Source organism: Drosophila tropicalis, unplaced genomic scaffold, assembly GCF_018151085.1.
Source record: "Drosophila tropicalis isolate 14030-0801.00 unplaced genomic scaffold, ASM1815108v1 contig_859, whole genome shotgun sequence".
Classification (NCBI taxonomy): domain Eukaryota; kingdom Metazoa; phylum Arthropoda; class Insecta; order Diptera; family Drosophilidae; genus Drosophila; species Drosophila tropicalis.
Genome location: NW_027173353.1, coordinates 5,480,956 through 5,498,070, shown reverse-complemented (window position 1 = coordinate 5,498,070; position 17,115 = coordinate 5,480,956). Strand labels below are relative to the sequence as shown.

Below are 17,115 nucleotides of genomic sequence, written 5' to 3'. Positions count from 1 at the left end.
AAAGAGCGACGTCGCACAGTGGAACACATAGTGGAATTAACCCAACAAAATAAAGTTATGATCGAAAACCTTAAGATATCTTTTATTCACCTTCTTATGGCTGCCAAATGATGCTCCAATTGCTTGGCTTCACAACGTCTTTTGTCATTTAGGGCTCGCAATTGTTGTGATCTTTTGGTGGCTTGCCTAATCAATTGCAATTTCTGTTCCTCTTGAAGATTGCGAAGATTTTTGCGTTGCAGACTCAACAGATCCTTGTAGAATTTATTATGCGCTTTGCCCAACTTGACGAACTTTTGTAGTTTAAATTGATAATTGAGTGCTTTTCTCTCGAGTTTGCTTAAATCAGCGGGAACAGTGGGAGTGACTTCGGAGGCGACTAAGAGTTTTTTCCCTGCCTGCCACTTAAGAGTCTCTAACGATGAAAGGGGACTAATTTTCTCATTGTCCATGCGATTTTTGGCCAAGCTTTCGCTGCTGCTAGTGGCGTGAAAATTTGACTGGGCAGGATAAATAAATCGTATGCTCAATGACTCTTTTTCTGGCAACTGAGTTGCCGAATAGAGAACGCAAGTGGATATCCTATTCGAATGCATCTCTTCGTCTACTTGCGTACTTTTATGGGCTAGTGTTGTAGAAGAAGAAACAGAACAATGGGAAGTTATAGAAGCACAGTCATTTTCCGTACTGGACAAGCTTGCTGGCTGATCGGTTGAAGGCAACTCTATCTCTTGACTTGAACTCGAGGTTGGAGTTGGGTTAGAGAACATATTCAGTGCTGGTTGTGGGACAACTTGATCCTCATCTGAGGTTATTTCCCCTTCTCTTCGAGTCAACGGCATGCGATTGTCCACCTTGCTAACCACTTGCAGGTTCCGACTAGTTGTTTGCTTCAAGTGCTCTAAAATATATCGAGTTGCTGTACTTCTGGCAATATACTTAGGTAAATATTCCACATAGATTTGGTTCAAGGCCAATGATCGTGAAGGTCGCATGAATTTATCGGCGAATTCCATAATATTCTCTCTCTTCGCCTCATCGGACATGAGAGATTGCCATTGATAGAAAATTAGTATGTATTGAATGTAAATTTTGTCCTCCAATTCACCTTGCACAATCTTTACATTCTCGTCCCATTGGGGAAATAAAAATATTCCGTATAGCTCTGTCATAATATCAGTTCGATTAAAAATCATTGGAATGGCAACAAAAGTCCTTAACAAATGCTCAGTATCCTGATTCACATACGTCTGTAGCGTCATTTTAATGCGCTCCACAATTGATTCCTCTGACTCGACTTGCTCCTGTGCGGCGCAAAGCTCGCAGGATATATAATATGCCACAATGTTGCACATGCGCTCACAATAATGACGATCCTTCTGTATGCCACGTGACATGGTATATATAATCTCTGTGATTCCACTTATTATCCGCGCCAGTTTGCGACTTTGCAATGGACGTTCCCTGGCCGTATCAAATGATTCCCGTATAGATGCCTCGTACTGCATTAACAGATCTCTCATTAGCTGTAAGAAGCTGTCATCATTTAGGAACCGGATGGCATTATAGATCCTACGGCGAGTCTCATTTAGTTGTACGAATTCAGACTCCATTCCAGAGTTGATATCTCTGAATTTAACTAGAAATTTAAATTTAAAAAAGACTACAAAATCTAAGATTCAAAACGATTTCAATTTAATCAGAATCAATTACCGAAGAAAACAGTCAAAATAATTGTCAGTAGAAAGCGTTGCCTATGCCATAAAGTATTTATAGACTTGATAGGCATCAACCAAGAAATCGATCTTTATATGTTCGTCTATATGTCAGTATATTCTTTTAGATCCATTAACTCGATCACAAAACTATATATGTATATTTCAGTCTCATCTTAGTTATATAGACCACTGTGCCCGAATTACCCTCACCAGTTTAGTAGTGCCAACCTCCCCCCAACTCTCACTTACAGTAGCCTCTCTTTTTGGGCGAACGAACGCGCCGTCAAGCTACCGAGTGCGAGGTTCCGAATGCCACCACAATTGCAACCACTGTGTGTTTGGGTAACTGTCTATGTATGGGTATGTCTCTGTGTGTGTGTGTGAGAGATCTCGATGCCGATGCCGATGCGGGAGCCCGTGGCAAGGCGAGCCAGCAGCGTCGAACCGAGCGTCGTATAAAAGTAACTCTGGGAACTTGTTTGCCACTCATTTCATAAACGTGCCGCCTGTTGAACGCAACACAAAACGCGAGCGCAACGCATGCGCAACCGAAGCAAACCGCCAAAAACAAAAAACACGCCCTCCCCAAAGAAACTGACGTGATAAAATGTGTATTAAGTAAAACGGCGGAAAATACAAAACAAAACGAATTAAAACTAAAACTACAAATCTTTAATGGTAAACTGATAAAAATAAAATGGTCATGGAGATGTCCAAGACTTATCAGTATCGGAAGGTGATGAAACCTTTGCTTGAACGCAAACGTCGGGCCAGGATCAACAAGTGTCTGGACGATCTCAAGGATCTGATGGTCGAGTGTCTGCAGCAGGAGGGCGAACATGTCACACGATTGGAAAAGGCAGACATCCTTGAGCTGACAGTGGATCACATGCGCAAATTGAAGCAGCGCGGTGGATTATCGCTGCAGGGAGCCATCATAAATACTGGCAGCGATGCCAGCTCAAGTACCGCCCATGTCGAGTCCTTTCGTTCGGGTTATGTCCATGCGGCTGATCAGATTACTCAGGTTTTGCTACAGACCCAACAAACTGATGAGATTGGTCGCAAGATTATGAAGTTTCTATCGACGCGACTGATTGAGCTGCAAACTCAATTGTTGCAACAGCAGCAGCAACAACAACAACAACCCCAGAGATCTCTGCCTGCCGTCGGCTTTTCGTCAGGGCGTTTGGCCTTTCCATTACTTGGTGATTACGGTGCCGCCGCCGCTGCAGCCGCAGCTAGTTACAGTGCCTACTTGGTCGGCAAGGATGAACTGATCGATGTGACCTCAGTGGATGGGACAGGTCTGTCCGAGACTGCCTCCGTGACATCAAATGAATCTGGCGCATCGGAGCCTGTCTGGCGGCCTTGGTAAAATCCATAAGTCCTGTTCCCATCGCTAAATCTAGATCTAGATGTTAATTATCATTTAGTATTCCCAAAATGGCTATTAATCAAAAAACAAAAACAAAAACAAAAAACCAACAAACCAACAAAATCTGTTGTCTTCCAAAGTAAAATCAACAAATTGAATCCCTTTCAATCATGGGTTCATATTTGAATTTGTTTTTCTTTACTTCTTATTAATTATGAAATATTTTTAGTATTTTTAAATTTATTATTAAAGTGTAAATGATTTCTTTTCTGAACTGTGATATAGTACGAGACGATCATTCGATTTCCTAAAAAAAAAAAAAACCAGAAACACAAAAATCGTAAATAATAATAATCAAATGTTTCCTAAATGCATATTTTATATCCCAATTATGTATAGAAATAGAATTAAAAATTAAGCTTTAAATAATTTATAAATGTTAATTTATCAGTTGAACAGAACAAAACATAAAAATGAAAATAAAATACTAAAAAAAAAAAAAACAATCAAATTGCCTCAACAGAACTTTTTGAATATTTTCTAGACTTCAGCACAAAAAGAATGGAAATCTTTGGACATGGATTTCTTATGATTTCCAATTAGAATTGGGTTTAAAGAGAATATCTAAAGAAAGAAATGTTGTTTTAGTTAGGAAATCAAATCATTGTAGACTTGGGAAATTCTTTAAAAAATTATTTAGTGCTTATAAAATAGAGATTGACTTAAGTTAAATTGATCAAATCAAATATTTGAAACTGACTAGAACTCCCATTTATAGACAAGTTAATAGAATAACTTAAGAGAAATTGCTGAAACTAAGTTTTATAAGACTTAAAAACTCTCTCAAACATTTGGATAGTTTATATATACATAGATGGAATTCTGTATTAACTTTAGAGAAATAAAAAATAGCACATCTTCTTAAGAAGAATGCATTCGGGAATAAGGTATTATTCGTTATCCAAAATCGTTTCCATTATCCCCGACCTACCTTTCAGTATTGCTTTTGTAGGGGGAAACTTCAGCTACTTCGGGGTTCGAGAATTGCAGTTTTAGTAGGTCTAATCACTGACTAGGTTATCGGGGATAAGGTAAAAGATTGTATTTGTAATGTTATAAAATTGAGATATATCTCTAATCAGAAGAAATGTTTATAGACTTGGAAAACAATTGTAGAATGTTGGCTATCCATATACATACAAGTAGATGGAAACCTCGATAAATCGAATTTGAAAGGAAAGAGAAAATTGTTTGTTATATCTATTGATTCGCCATAGGTACTTATTATTTGTATGTATTAATTTTCCTCAAGGTACTTTCGAAATTCGTTTCGATGAGTTTATTTGAGGTTTCACTGTATAGGCGTGACTTGACTGTAGAATAATGTGACGAGAATGTCCTGAATGCCAGGAGTTAGAATTATAGAATGAAGTATTTTGTTTGTAGACAATCGAATGAAATTGTATTTCAATGATATTTTGCAAAGGTTCCCTTTAAATTGAAAGAGCACGTGACTTGTTATCATTTCGATATGACAATGATAAGCGAATACGTGTTCAGACCTTAGTTCAAATATTACATAGACTTTCACTCACTTTAATGATTCAATTAACTATTTTTGTTTACAAAGTAATTAGAAGAGCATTTCTTTTTATTTTTGGCTACTGTCGACCGACTTGCTTCCTATTAGCATCCGATACGGAAACCAGATCCAACACAATCTAATTGGATCGCTCTTTTTGTGCTGCCTGTTGATCATCCCGCTTGTTGATCATCGTCTCGTACCTGCGATCAAATTGAGAACTGGTTGGCAGCAACCCCTAAAAGATAATCCTAAGAGCTGCTACCTGCTGGGAGCAGGTAAACTGATAAATAATAAGACAACAATGTAAGGGACCATAACAGAAAAGGTCTCACAGATTAAATTGAGGTAGATTAACCTTTTACCCAATTTCGAATGAGTCAGGGTTAATTAACAAATGTGGCTGAAAATTGTTGATATATAATGAAGAAGAAGAAGAAGAGATTTTTGTTTTTGATTTGATTTTTTGTATTTTGTATATTATGTATGTATATAAAAAATGTTTAATAAAAAAAATTTATCACAAATTTTTCTAAAGCTTTTCTTTTTTGTTGAGTAAGTAGTTTTTTTTTTTTTGTTGTTTGCGGCTTGCATGTTAATTGTTTATCAATTAACGGAAGACGAATTAAAGCTGATTGGAAGACGTTTGTTTGGACGACCGATGTGGATGTGGAGGTCACTTAAGCCTGAACCCAACGATCCTGTGGCACTGCAATTTCGTTTGATGTGCTGCAGTAGAGGGGCTCGATGAGATCATTGTCGGCTGGCAGATCGGAGGCGGCTGTCCAGAAGAAGGTACCATGGGCAGTGCGCACAAAGTGAACTGGAACTGTGGGCATTTGCTCCATTTCGTAGTCCTCCATGTCGCAAGAGGCGGAGAGACGTTCGTTGGCTTCATTTTCGAAGGATTCGATGGATGCGTTTTCCAGATCAGCATTGCGGCTGTTTTCAATGGATTCGAGTGATTCCAATGAGCTGGCCTTCTTGGAGTTGATGTAGTTCTGTTGCTCCTCCTTCTCGGCTTGCTGCTTGAAGATCTTTTGCAGGAGTTTCTTGACGCTGTAAGACAGCTTCTTGTTCGATTTGATGGCAGTCATAGTGTTGCTGTTGTTGATTGTGTTCTGGCACATATTTGCTTGTGTTTTGCTTGTGGAGTTGTTTACTGTACGAAGCGTTGAGCTCGAATGATGTCTGATCCTCGAAACGCTGGGCCTTTTATACTCTGGCACAGGACTCGAAACAAAACAAAAAAAAACCCCAGCCACAACCGCTAGCAGGTACCGGCAAGGCAAAGTGTGGGAAAGTACAAGGATACGTGTTTCGTTCGGATCTCGATCCCCGTCTCGGGTAGCACAGAAAATCCTCTGCACACACAGCAAAGCAACAACAAAAACGGCAGGTGTGTTTTAAAATTCGAAAGGGACGGACGGACAGACGGTGCATTAACCTGCCTGCGTTGGAGTGTGACGGCATGTTGTGTTGCTCTGCTCGCACCTGCAGCAGGTCTATAGCAATTTTATCCTTCGGCAGGATCGTGAGAAGCAAGACTTTTGGCCAGTTCCCACAGTTTGGGAAGGATCCTTTTAGAGTTTCAACTGAACAACACCGAACGAGAAAAAGAGATCGAGCAAGGAGCGGGGGAGAGGAGTGGAGGGGGGAGAAAAAAGGAGAAGAATCTTTCTTTTTTGTGCTGATCACTTTTGGTTTTTATGTGTTTTTGTTGCTGCTGCACTTATCTCGTAAATGGAAATCCCTTTTCGATTTTTTGAACACGTGTGCAAGGGATCGAGGGATCGCTTCGGGGACGTGGGAGAATATTTTCAATTTTCAACGCTCGAACTGAACTAAACAATTAATGTCCAACGGACGGCAGGGACAGGGACAGACGAAAGGATCATCAGATCACATAGTTGAATAGGCAAACACATTCGAGAGACGATTTAAATGCGCTGTAATTTGAAATTTATCATAATGTATAGGTCGACAAGGCGTTACCCAAGAAAACGAGCATACTATAGGGAGGGAGAGACTTGAGGATGTATAGGCCAAGAGGAGAGTGAGAGGAGGAGGACTACAAATACGTGTCAGGCATTTTAAAGACTCGAAGGAGTTGCATTTCATTTTTAGTGTGTTGTTATTTTTTCATGTCGTTCCTTTTTAATTTTTTTCTGGTTTGGTTTTTTTCTTTACTGATGGCTTACAATTAGCAGAAGATGGGTCCCATCCCCTGTCTGTGCCTTATTAAGGAATAGGCGGAGTAGCATGAGTAGATGCACAAGGAGACGGAGGAGGAATAGGAGGAGCACACGCACAGCGAGCGTTTGGCTTGTCCTTTTCATTTTTTCATGGCTATAGTTTTACTTTTTTTTGGGTTTCTTGTGTTGGACACGTGATGGCGCGTGAGTCCTTTGACTTTGGCCATAAATATTTGAGCTCAACTGTGAGTTGGGTTCCCAATTTTTTCTCGTTTTTTGTGTGTTTTGTTGGAGCTATGTCTGTGTAGGAGACAAATAAAGATTCCCTTCTTCTTTGGAGTGAGAACTAGTAGGCTGGCGTTAACAGTTCGCCTCAGTTGTTGAAGCGTTTTTTCTCTTCTTTTTTTGTGATAATTACCAGATTGTCTTTTGGGTGTGGTTGTTTCTTTGAAATGATCTAAGATGCTGTAGGAGGATACCAAGAGAAGACAAACCTATTGAATCTAGCACATATGTTTTCCTTTTGATGAAGTATCTAATTGTCCTTATATATACATTATGTCATACCCAAGAGCCTTTGGTGCTAATTTCTGGTTGAGTTCACAGCTGAGACCCCCTGGGATAAGTTAGCTAATGGAATTAGAATTAATTGAAGGTTTGGTTTAACACATGCAACGTGAATAGTTAATAGAAAACCTCAATCTAGACATCAGCAGAAATAGTTATAGATCTACAGACAATTAAAAGACTTGAAACTCGATAACTTAAACAAAGAAGATTCTCCTTACTAACTTGGTTTAAATCTGATTACTATAGGTCTATATTTTTTTGTATTTACCACACTTTCTTTATTTGCATAAATGTTTAATACGAAATATGAAAGTTATTAAATATTTAGTTATTTTTTGTATGACTGTAAACAAAATGCACAACCTTTGACCTTTTCTTCTAAGCCTGGCCTATCCGTTTTCATTTCTTGAGATTTACATGCATTGTTTCGCCATAATTGAGCAATTGCACCATGACTGCATATTGGTCTAACATCTACTTCGACATGGCTTTGGACGATTCATTCTGCAGTTTACCTGGCTCGAGTCTTTCAATCGCAAACGAAACGAAAATTATGGCTAAGAGCGGAAAAGTAAGCCAATTGAAAACAGGATTATATTTTTCGGCTTTGTGTGTAACCGTGTATATGTTTCTATGACTTTAATGTTATAATTTTGTTGTGGTATCATGAAATGTTTTTTGTTTAATTTTCGTTTTTAATTGGCATCCTCATCAGGACACAATTTCTACTTCTGTTGAATCGATAACCAGATTAGATAGATCAGATTAAATCTACACATTTAAAGCTATAATTTCATCCAGGACTTAAAGTGATCAAGGACTTGAAGTAGCTTTGAATACAAGTATACATTTTATTTTTAATTAATATGAATATTTTTGAACATCAGCTCAGTCTTTTGATTCTATATATGATGAAATTTGATATTAATATGTTCTATATGTTGTTTTAATATGAAATTTTACGATTGTCCCTTTCAGAGCCTTTGCCAAACCCCATTCAATTGTTGAAAGTTGAAAGTATACAAACAGTAGAAATTGTTTCTTGGAATTTTTACCTATTTTGCTCTTTTGTTGTTGACTGGATTTCGTTTTTGAGATTTTTATCATTTGAGCTAGTATTATTATTATGCATGATTGTGCCGATTCTAATTGTCTGGTTCTCTGTTTTATTGTCCTTTGGCCAGTTTGTTGTTACTTTTGGTTGACTCATTCCCTCTTACCCTGCCGGACTGTTGAATTTTCATCCTTTTGTATGCCCACGTGCAAGCCCAAAACAAATAAAAATAGTTGAAAACCCAAAAGACCTGTTGGGGGTCCTCTCTTTTGAGGCTACTGTGGTAAAAATGGTTTCCCAAGAAACCAAAAAAAAAAAAAAAAAAATCCTCCCTTCCTCTCTTGCTCTGGTTGAACACGTGCACTGATTTCTTATCGTTCGTCCCGATCGCTTTTTAAAAAGGTTCCAAAATTAGAGATTAGCTCGAAATGAAAAAACAACAAAACTAAACAAAAATAGAGAGTGAGGGAGACAGAGAGAGAGAGAAAAAGAAATGGAAAACAAAATACATAAAACTACATTTTTAACCTGACCCCTAACTGATGACTATGATGATGGGATGGATAAGCCGACGGACCTATTGTCTCTAGTTTGTGCATGTTTATACACGTGACGGCCTCGTTTTGGTCACAGCAGGGTGTTGGAAATCGCGTCGCCATACAACTGACACGTCCAAGATCCACCTATCCGCACATCCGCACATCTCGCCTAGAAGAAGTGTCAGCAGCCAGCAGCAAGCAGCAAGTGCCAGAGACTGGCTAAGTAAAACGCGCATTCCACACACATGTGAATCTCTCACTTTGCCATGGGCTTGGAAATGCCCAAAAAAAGATTTCAATACTCTAAAAGGTCCGTTTACAAAATACAAAATGAAATATTATTACGGTATTCCCGCATAGAACACATAAACATCAAACGAGTCATGCGAAAAAATTATCATGAATGTAAAATGAGTAACACTTGAAGTTGCATTTCGGGATCGGGGACCTACGCGATGCGATGCGATGTGGTTGCTTCTCGGTTTGCTATAATGATAAACTAACCAAACAGCCATATAGTCAGTCAGCCAGACACATGTGTGTGGGGTCCCAGACACGAGACACGTTCGAGTATCATCTTTTTTAGTTTCACAAATTAGTATGTGAGTAAGTCCAATCACCATCAGCACCACCACCACCACCATATGATAATGCGGGAGATATTTTTTGTGTTCTTGGAATATCCATACATACTCGAACTTGTCATTGTTGGTTTAGGACTTGGTCGTGTCCTTCCACTTGTTCATGTCTCGTCGCGTTGCAACAAAAGGGTTTGTAATTACTACACAGTTTAACTCACAGTCTAACAAATCCTCCCTCTTTAAAAGAAATCGACACAAGGGGTCGATCGTTCATCTTCGTACATCATCTTCATATGCATATACAATACATATACATACGTTAATTCTAGCAATAACAACACGTGATGATCAGGGCGTAAACAGGTCTCGGCTTTGAGTTTGTCTCTCTGGAGGGGAGGCGTCACTGTTCATTGGCTTGTCTCTTTTTGGTTTCACATAGCTATCTTATAGGCAGGACCTCCTACCACGGCTCAAGGGAGACAGAACTCCCCTAGACACATGTGTAGATATTCGGTTACCGCTACCTCAAATTACTGGGTGAAATTGAACATGCTAAACATATTCTATGTATCCCATTATTGAGCAATAACAATTTTTTTCTGTCTATATGAATGTACTCAACAAATGACAATGAGATGTCCCTTGCAATATCCCTATAATTGAGCAAGACAATAACATTTTGTAATTTAACATATATAGTTACATACTATTACGCAGGACTAGATATAGAACATTAAACTGCAGTCCTCGGTAGACGAGTTGTCTAAGTGACCCAGTCATTTGAGCAACTGAACAACGAGGATCCGGGTTCGAATCCCAGGCTAGTGTATGGATGTAGTTTTCGTCTAAGCCGAAGGCCTTAGTTGCCAGTGCTTGTAAAATATAGTTAGGTTGATAGTTTAAAACTATATCCTATACTTATAATAATAATAATAATAATAGAACATTAAACTTTAAATAAGAAGCAAATTATTCTGTTTGCTTCAGTTTATACAACTCATGAAGGGATCTAGGGGTCTGATTGATCAAAAAAATAATTGTAAGATTTTCGACTTGGAAATTTCAGTTACCAGGACTCACTAGAGTCTTCGTAGTAAGGAGAACCAAAGAAATAAATAAATATATCCCCCAATGAATCAGTCCAGTTCCTTAACACTTTTGTAGTCCTTGCGATGATCTACGATTGAGTTATTTTGAGTAAGACAAATTGAAGAATTCAAGTCGGCAGAAATCAAAGCAAAACAAATATAATCACAAAATATATAAATAAATACAGATATATAGCAACTTTTTGGCTATGGTAAGAAATTTGAGTAAGATATGAAATTGGATACAAGAAGAAAGAAAATTTTATGAATTCTAAACAATTGTTTGTTTGAATGGTTTGGATTATAGCAAATCCTATTCAGAGATTGCATAAACATTTCTCAAAGATACCAAAAGATTTTCTAATATTTATTCAGCCTTTTTCATTTTTGAAATGCAAAGGATTCAAAATATGGTAAATCCTTTGTGAAAATTACATATACATATGAAAACCTCTTTCAAAGGATATTTAAATTATAAGTGTTGGGATTATTCCAAAGGAAACTATAGCTAGGGTAGTTAGGATATAAATCCTTTCCTTAAATATTCTCAATGATTATTATCTTTTTAAGCTGCATATGTGTGGAAAATTTTCTTTAAAAGATGCATAGATATAGATATTTTGTAATAGTTTTTCGAAGAATAAATATGAATTGAGAGATCTAAGAAAAAAGCAAAATTTTAAAAGAGTCTTAAGAATTGATATATTTTGTATTCAGTTGAATGTTAGATCTGAAAGATTGAAAAGTATTTCAAGTTTTGTATCCTCAAATAAGTGCAAAGTGGATTGTTTTTGTTTTTTAGAGTTTTCTTTAGTTTTTATTACTAATTAAAGCTTGGATGTTTCTTAATATATAATCCATATAATCTAAACTAAACTAATAAAGCTGTTGATGGGTGTAACTTAAATGTAAATGGGTAAAGCTTTTTATCACAGTTTACATCGAAACAAATTGGAAGACATGATTCGTTGTTGTAGTTGTAGTTGTAAATGTAGTAGTAAGTGGATGCATCCTTATGGATTACCAGGGACGCCACATGGAGTTGGTGGCTTCTGGTTTAGGACTCGGTGCGGCATCAGATTCCTCTGCATCACTATGATAGCCCGAAGATGCGGGGCTAATAGGACGACCAGTGGATTCCAATTGGCTCTGTTGCTGCTGCTGCTGTTGATCTGACTGCAACATGCGCTGGAACTCAACGCCCAGATGTGTCATCACTGTTTTGCCCACATCAACACTCATGGCCGGGGTGCAGGCCATCACACGGGAGATCTCACTGACGGCATTCATGTAACCATTCTTGAAACTGTCCATGGGCAATGGTGAGACTGGCGCCTGTTGCTTGATCACCTGTTTGCGCATAAATACAAGTGCGGCCTCTAGCATTTCGGCCTTATCCAGTCGAAGAATGGCATCATCGCCCTGGAACTCGGCAACAAGTGTCTTCAGGGTGTCGAGGCATTTGTTCATGCGGGCACGACGCTGACGCTCCAGCAGAGGCTTCTTCACCTTCAGGTAATGCTGAGTCTTTGAGACGAAAGACGTTTCGTTTACTGTTTGAGGAGCCATTTTACGTTATTTTGCTTGTTCGTTTTCGGTTTGCTTTGCTTTGTATGTGCGAGATGTGCACGGCTTGCAGGATGCTGTGTGAATGATGCTCTGTTCGACTGCAGTCGAGCCTTTTATAGGCAGGTCCCCGATGGTCCCTATTGCAAGGACCTGCTACCTGCAGGTAGCAAGAAAGATTGGGAAATTTGTTGTATTCGAAGACGTCGAAAAATCTTTTGCCTGTGCGTGGGAAAGGAAATCGACGATTTTGTGTTGCATCTAGGATGCATTCGTAATCTATTGTATTACCAATTAAACCGTAAAATGCTGACCAGACTAGGCAATAGAAAATTCTTGTAGGCGATTGTCTGCAGTCATTGGATTTGTCTTGGTCAGGGTATGAAATTTTTACATGATCAATTCTTCTTATTGTTCAGATGTATTGGAGGAAAAAAAGAATAAAACCAACATTGTAGACGAGGATTTCATTGCTTGATTGTCTTTGGAAACATTTTGATTTGATTTCAATTTCTTTTAACATGGTCTTGGTCAATTTTCTTGACGTCAGTATCCTTACGTATGTGACAGTTGAGATTTGCCCCCTTTTTCTGTTGATGTTGGGCAGAAAGTGGCAAATGGGGCACCCGCAGTTGTTTTTGTGTGTTACAGCTCATCAACTCGTCACATTGGCTTCCCGTGTTGTTGCCACCGCTGCTGCTCGATTTTCATATCGTGAGAACCGCTTGAGACGCGTCGTGTGTTTCCCACGCGATGTGCACACCTGCCATTTAAGACGCTTATATGGTTACGATTACACACACACACATACAGACACACACACTCATAAGAGATGAGGGCCTCAACTCGATGTCTGTCGGCACACATTTATTGCGCCGGCGCGACGCGCATTATCAGCGAAAAGTTCGTCGTGTGGCTGACTGGCTGACTGTCTGACTGAATGACTGACTGAGTGTTCGTCTGACAATTGCTTTACTTTAGTTTTTCACTCTTGTCGTCATCATCAAGTTACCTGTTGTCGCCGATTGTTTAATTTAAATCGCTCGTCGAGACACAGAAGCAGGCAGACAGCCTAAGACATTGGCTACTTGTCTTCAGTTATTTTTTTTTAATGATTATGCTCGAGGTTGCTTTCAGAGCGGAATTATCATTAACAACAACCACAACTGTATTGCCTGTAGTAGTTAGTTGTCTGATTGTGCGCAATACTCAACTATTATTTGTACTTTACGACATGCGCTAATTGAACGCACCCGCAGAAGGTGGTTTACGATCCGTCTGACATTGATTCAACTTCCCAGACACCAACTCCAGCTCCAACTTGAACATCGGCTGAAGTATGAAGGTGAAATTATAGCTACCATTCAGTTGGTTTATGTTTTCTATTTGCAGAGCAAATGGAGGATAAATATTGAATAAAGGCTCTTTAATTGGGAATTACAAACTTAAGATGCCATTTGAATCGCATAAATATGTATAATCAGTAATAACATTTCCCTAATGAAGGATAGCTAATAATATACTCTCATTAATTAGCTTTCTGTGCTTGACAATCAAACCATTATTGTCAGTAAAAGTTAGTCGTATAAATTCCAGCTTCATCTTCAATTAGTACACTGCAATAGTTGAAGAACAAAATTCATTGCCTACTTTTGTGAGCTGACTCTGTGGGAGAATTTCAAGGAAGTAAAAGACTTTCGGCACAAATTGTTAATCATTTAACAAATGTGTGAACTTTTATTCTTGTTTCTTTAATTATATTTGTATATCTAAATGATTGTGGATGTTTTTAGTTAGTTTCCCTGCTTATTATAATTCATTAGCTGAGCGATAAGTGGACAATTGTTGCTGCCCATTAACACCATAAAAGACACAAAGAAGATACTTGGTAGATTTGTGACTTACAGGTGAATTCAGGTTTTCTTTTAAGAAAATATGTTCGTGTGGGAAAATGTCACAGCGTGTAATTGCTAAAGGAAGTCTTAAACCCTACTTGAACCTCTAGAAACCTCTGTCTGAAAAGGCATCAAAGATTATTATGTATTTAAATATTTTCATAATAGTAGGTAACAAAATGAAAGGCATGAGAGAAAGCTGCTAAAATATTAAATAAAAAGCATATATGTATTACTTTGAGAAAGGATATCTACATATATTAAACTAGACAGAGAAGGTACATTTTGATTGAATGTTCTAGAAAAGTTCCACATATTTATAGTTCAAATTTCGAACCATTGTCTGGACTGATCTTTACTGAAAATATAATATATGTAGTAGAGCGATCTTGATATCATTTTACTACTTAAGTGCATCCAACGAACAAATGCTAAAACTTGAATGAAAAACAAACCAAATATTTGATCTATAATTATGTTTCAACGGATTAATTATATTAAAGCTATATCATATAGTCAAATGCTAGGGCTTAATACAAGATATAAACCTTAACGGCTATGCAAACATATAGGGTATAATTATTAAGAGTTTTCTGATTATGTCAATTATTTTCGTTTCTGTAGGCAGACATAAGATAAAGTTAATCTCTTAACTGCTAACGATCCCTTAAAGCAATTTGTTTGCAATTTATTACAAAGAAATTAATGGAAATCAATTTAATTCACAACCTATGTATTATCTTCTGCCCCCCAGCCCACACTTGATTTGCAATTGAATAAGCACTCAAATTATAATTCAACATAAATTCAATTAAAACCCCATCAAAATATAACCAAGACTACACCACATTATTGTGCACCTTACAGTCAAGACTGAAGACATGCACGTGACCGCCCAACGCCCAGGAGCAAGCGCAGCACTTGCCACTTGCCGCGTGCCGACACGAGTTCAGCACAAGAGAGAGAGAGAGAGAAAAAGAGCCACAGAGGCAGAAGAAGCTTTCCAATCAGGTGAACCTCGGTCCGTTGATGAATTTCAACGCGTGACCCTTTGTCCAGAGAGAGAGCAAAAGCAATTAAGCAAAATACAAAATCCAAAATACAAAAACAAAAAAAGGGAAGCGACTTTCGCTGCCAGATCAAGTGCAATATGTGTGTCAACATATAGCAACAACAACAACATCAGAAGCAGCAGCAACACAAAATCCACCACCAATTGGAAGTAAAATAACCTGAGACGGGGGCTGCTTGTGGCCTAAATTGCAAACAGCTGCCACTCGAACCGTGGGATAGTCGTTTTTTTTTTCTCCTCTGTTTGTGTCGAAGGATGGAAGACACAGGGACCTTAACCATGGGAACCACAACTGCTCAACGCTCTCAATATTTATTTTGTGAGTTCGTTATATTGAATATATAAAAAGGGACTGAAATGGAAGAAGACAGCAAGGAAACAGAAAAAGGGGGAGAGATTATCCTGCACGTGTTGAGCTTGGCTTCGAAAGCGTGGCTGGCGAACGCTTCTCCGCTGTTCAAGGGGAAGCTGGCATGGAGGACATGTGTTGGGCATGTGCTTGCAGCAAATGGTTGCACTTGTTGTTGGGTGGTTGTGGTCGTGTCGATGGTCGTGTTGGTGGTTGGGTGGGCGGGTATAAAAGGCCAAACACTTGCCGATTCCGACAAACAGTTGCAAGTTATCATTGAAAGCGAAAGGAACACTCTCAGAACACTCTCAAACCAAAAATGGCTAAAGTGAAAAATTTATTTACCAAAATGTTGCAACGTTTTGGCAAGAATCATAAACAAATTCTAATGATGACCAACAATTGCAACGACAGTCTGGAGGAGATACAACAGAACCAGGCCAATGAGCGCATGTTACAAGAAGCTATGGCTATGGAATTCGAATTGGAATTGGATAATCATTTGCTATTCTGTATAGAGACCACAGCAGGCAGTTTTTATTGGCAATCGTTGTAGCAACAACAACAACAGCAACAAAAACCGGTAGCTCGAGATCATCATGAATGGAGTATGGCAAATAACATTTCATTCATTCAATGAATGAATGAAGCCATCACAAAACCGACATCAGCAACTTGCGTGTTCTTAAAGCAACAAGTTGCCGAGACACTAAAGCCAACATGTTGACAACATCATCATCATCATCATCGTCATCATTATACCCAAGATCAAGAAGGTGCATGTGATGGGTCCCAGAAGGTGTGAATTTGTGTAATTGTGATATTTAGAAACAAGATGATAAAAATTAGTTTAAATTCTTTTAAGTAGTTTCTAAGCGATACAAAGTAAAAATATACAAAACCATTATAATTTACAACAACAAGAAAAACGAATTGGTTTCAATCAACAACATCATCAGGTAGAAAATTTAGTTCGTTAATCGGCTTAAAGAACCTAAAAATGTCGGTAAACATATTTTAATTTGATATATTGTTATAGCATTACATATGTACACAAATTATTTAGCTAATCGTGAGACAATAACTAAAAGTTGTCTTGTGGTCTAAAGCTCTGAGTAACCACATATTCTCAAGGTCATTTCAAACGACATAATTAGCATTATATTTGGTCTATTTATAAAGGAGGTATTTACCGTGTACATGGATATTTCAAGATTATTTTTATTAAGATTTGTTAGATCAAATTTGGAATCTGCCATGTTTATTAATCTCAAGAACATTTCTGTCATTTTAAAAAGAACTACAAATGTTAATTATCCAAAAAATTCATAAACTTCTTCAAAAGGTCGGTTAATTTCTTTAAGATTTTAAAAATTCAATTCGAATTTGTTGTGTATATTAACTTTTAATGAGCTTTGACACCCAATTAACTAATTATTGGCTGATTTTTCACGGTGACTATCTTAAAAAAGTCAGTGAAAAGATTTAAAATGTGAAATTGTGATTACTTTTGACAAAAGTTTCTCAA

The 17,115-nt window shown here is 38.0% G+C and overlaps 4 protein-coding genes across 4 annotated transcripts; 2 read left to right on the top strand and 2 right to left on the bottom strand.

Annotated features, from left to right (window-relative positions):
- Positions 1–2,219: 2,219 nt before the first annotated feature.
- On the top strand, positions 2,220–3,241 carry E(spl)m3-HLH (Enhancer of split m3, helix-loop-helix). The gene has a single exon (XM_068297155.1). The coding sequence runs from the start codon at positions 2,416–2,418 to the stop codon at positions 3,094–3,096; it is 681 nt and encodes a 226-aa protein (XP_068153256.1). The 5' UTR covers positions 2,220–2,415; the 3' UTR covers positions 3,097–3,241.
- A 1,986-nt stretch (positions 3,242–5,227) lies between these two features.
- Positions 5,228–5,846, bottom strand: E(spl)m4-BFM (Enhancer of split m4, Bearded family member). Its single transcript, XM_068297730.1, has one exon. The coding sequence runs from the start codon at positions 5,806–5,808 to the stop codon at positions 5,359–5,361; it is 450 nt and encodes a 149-aa protein (XP_068153831.1). The 5' UTR covers positions 5,809–5,846; the 3' UTR covers positions 5,228–5,358.
- Positions 5,847–11,605: 5,759 nt separating this feature from the next.
- On the bottom strand, positions 11,606–12,308 carry E(spl)m5-HLH (Enhancer of split m5, helix-loop-helix). Its single transcript, XM_068297442.1, has one exon. The coding sequence runs from the start codon at positions 12,272–12,274 to the stop codon at positions 11,726–11,728; it is 549 nt and encodes a 182-aa protein (XP_068153543.1). The 5' UTR covers positions 12,275–12,308; the 3' UTR covers positions 11,606–11,725.
- A 3,598-nt stretch (positions 12,309–15,906) lies between these two features.
- E(spl)m6-BFM (Enhancer of split m6, Bearded family member) lies at positions 15,907–16,143 on the top strand. The gene has a single exon (XM_068296586.1). The coding sequence runs from the start codon at positions 15,907–15,909 to the stop codon at positions 16,141–16,143; it is 237 nt and encodes a 78-aa protein (XP_068152687.1).
- The last annotated feature ends 972 nt before the right edge of the window (positions 16,144–17,115 follow it).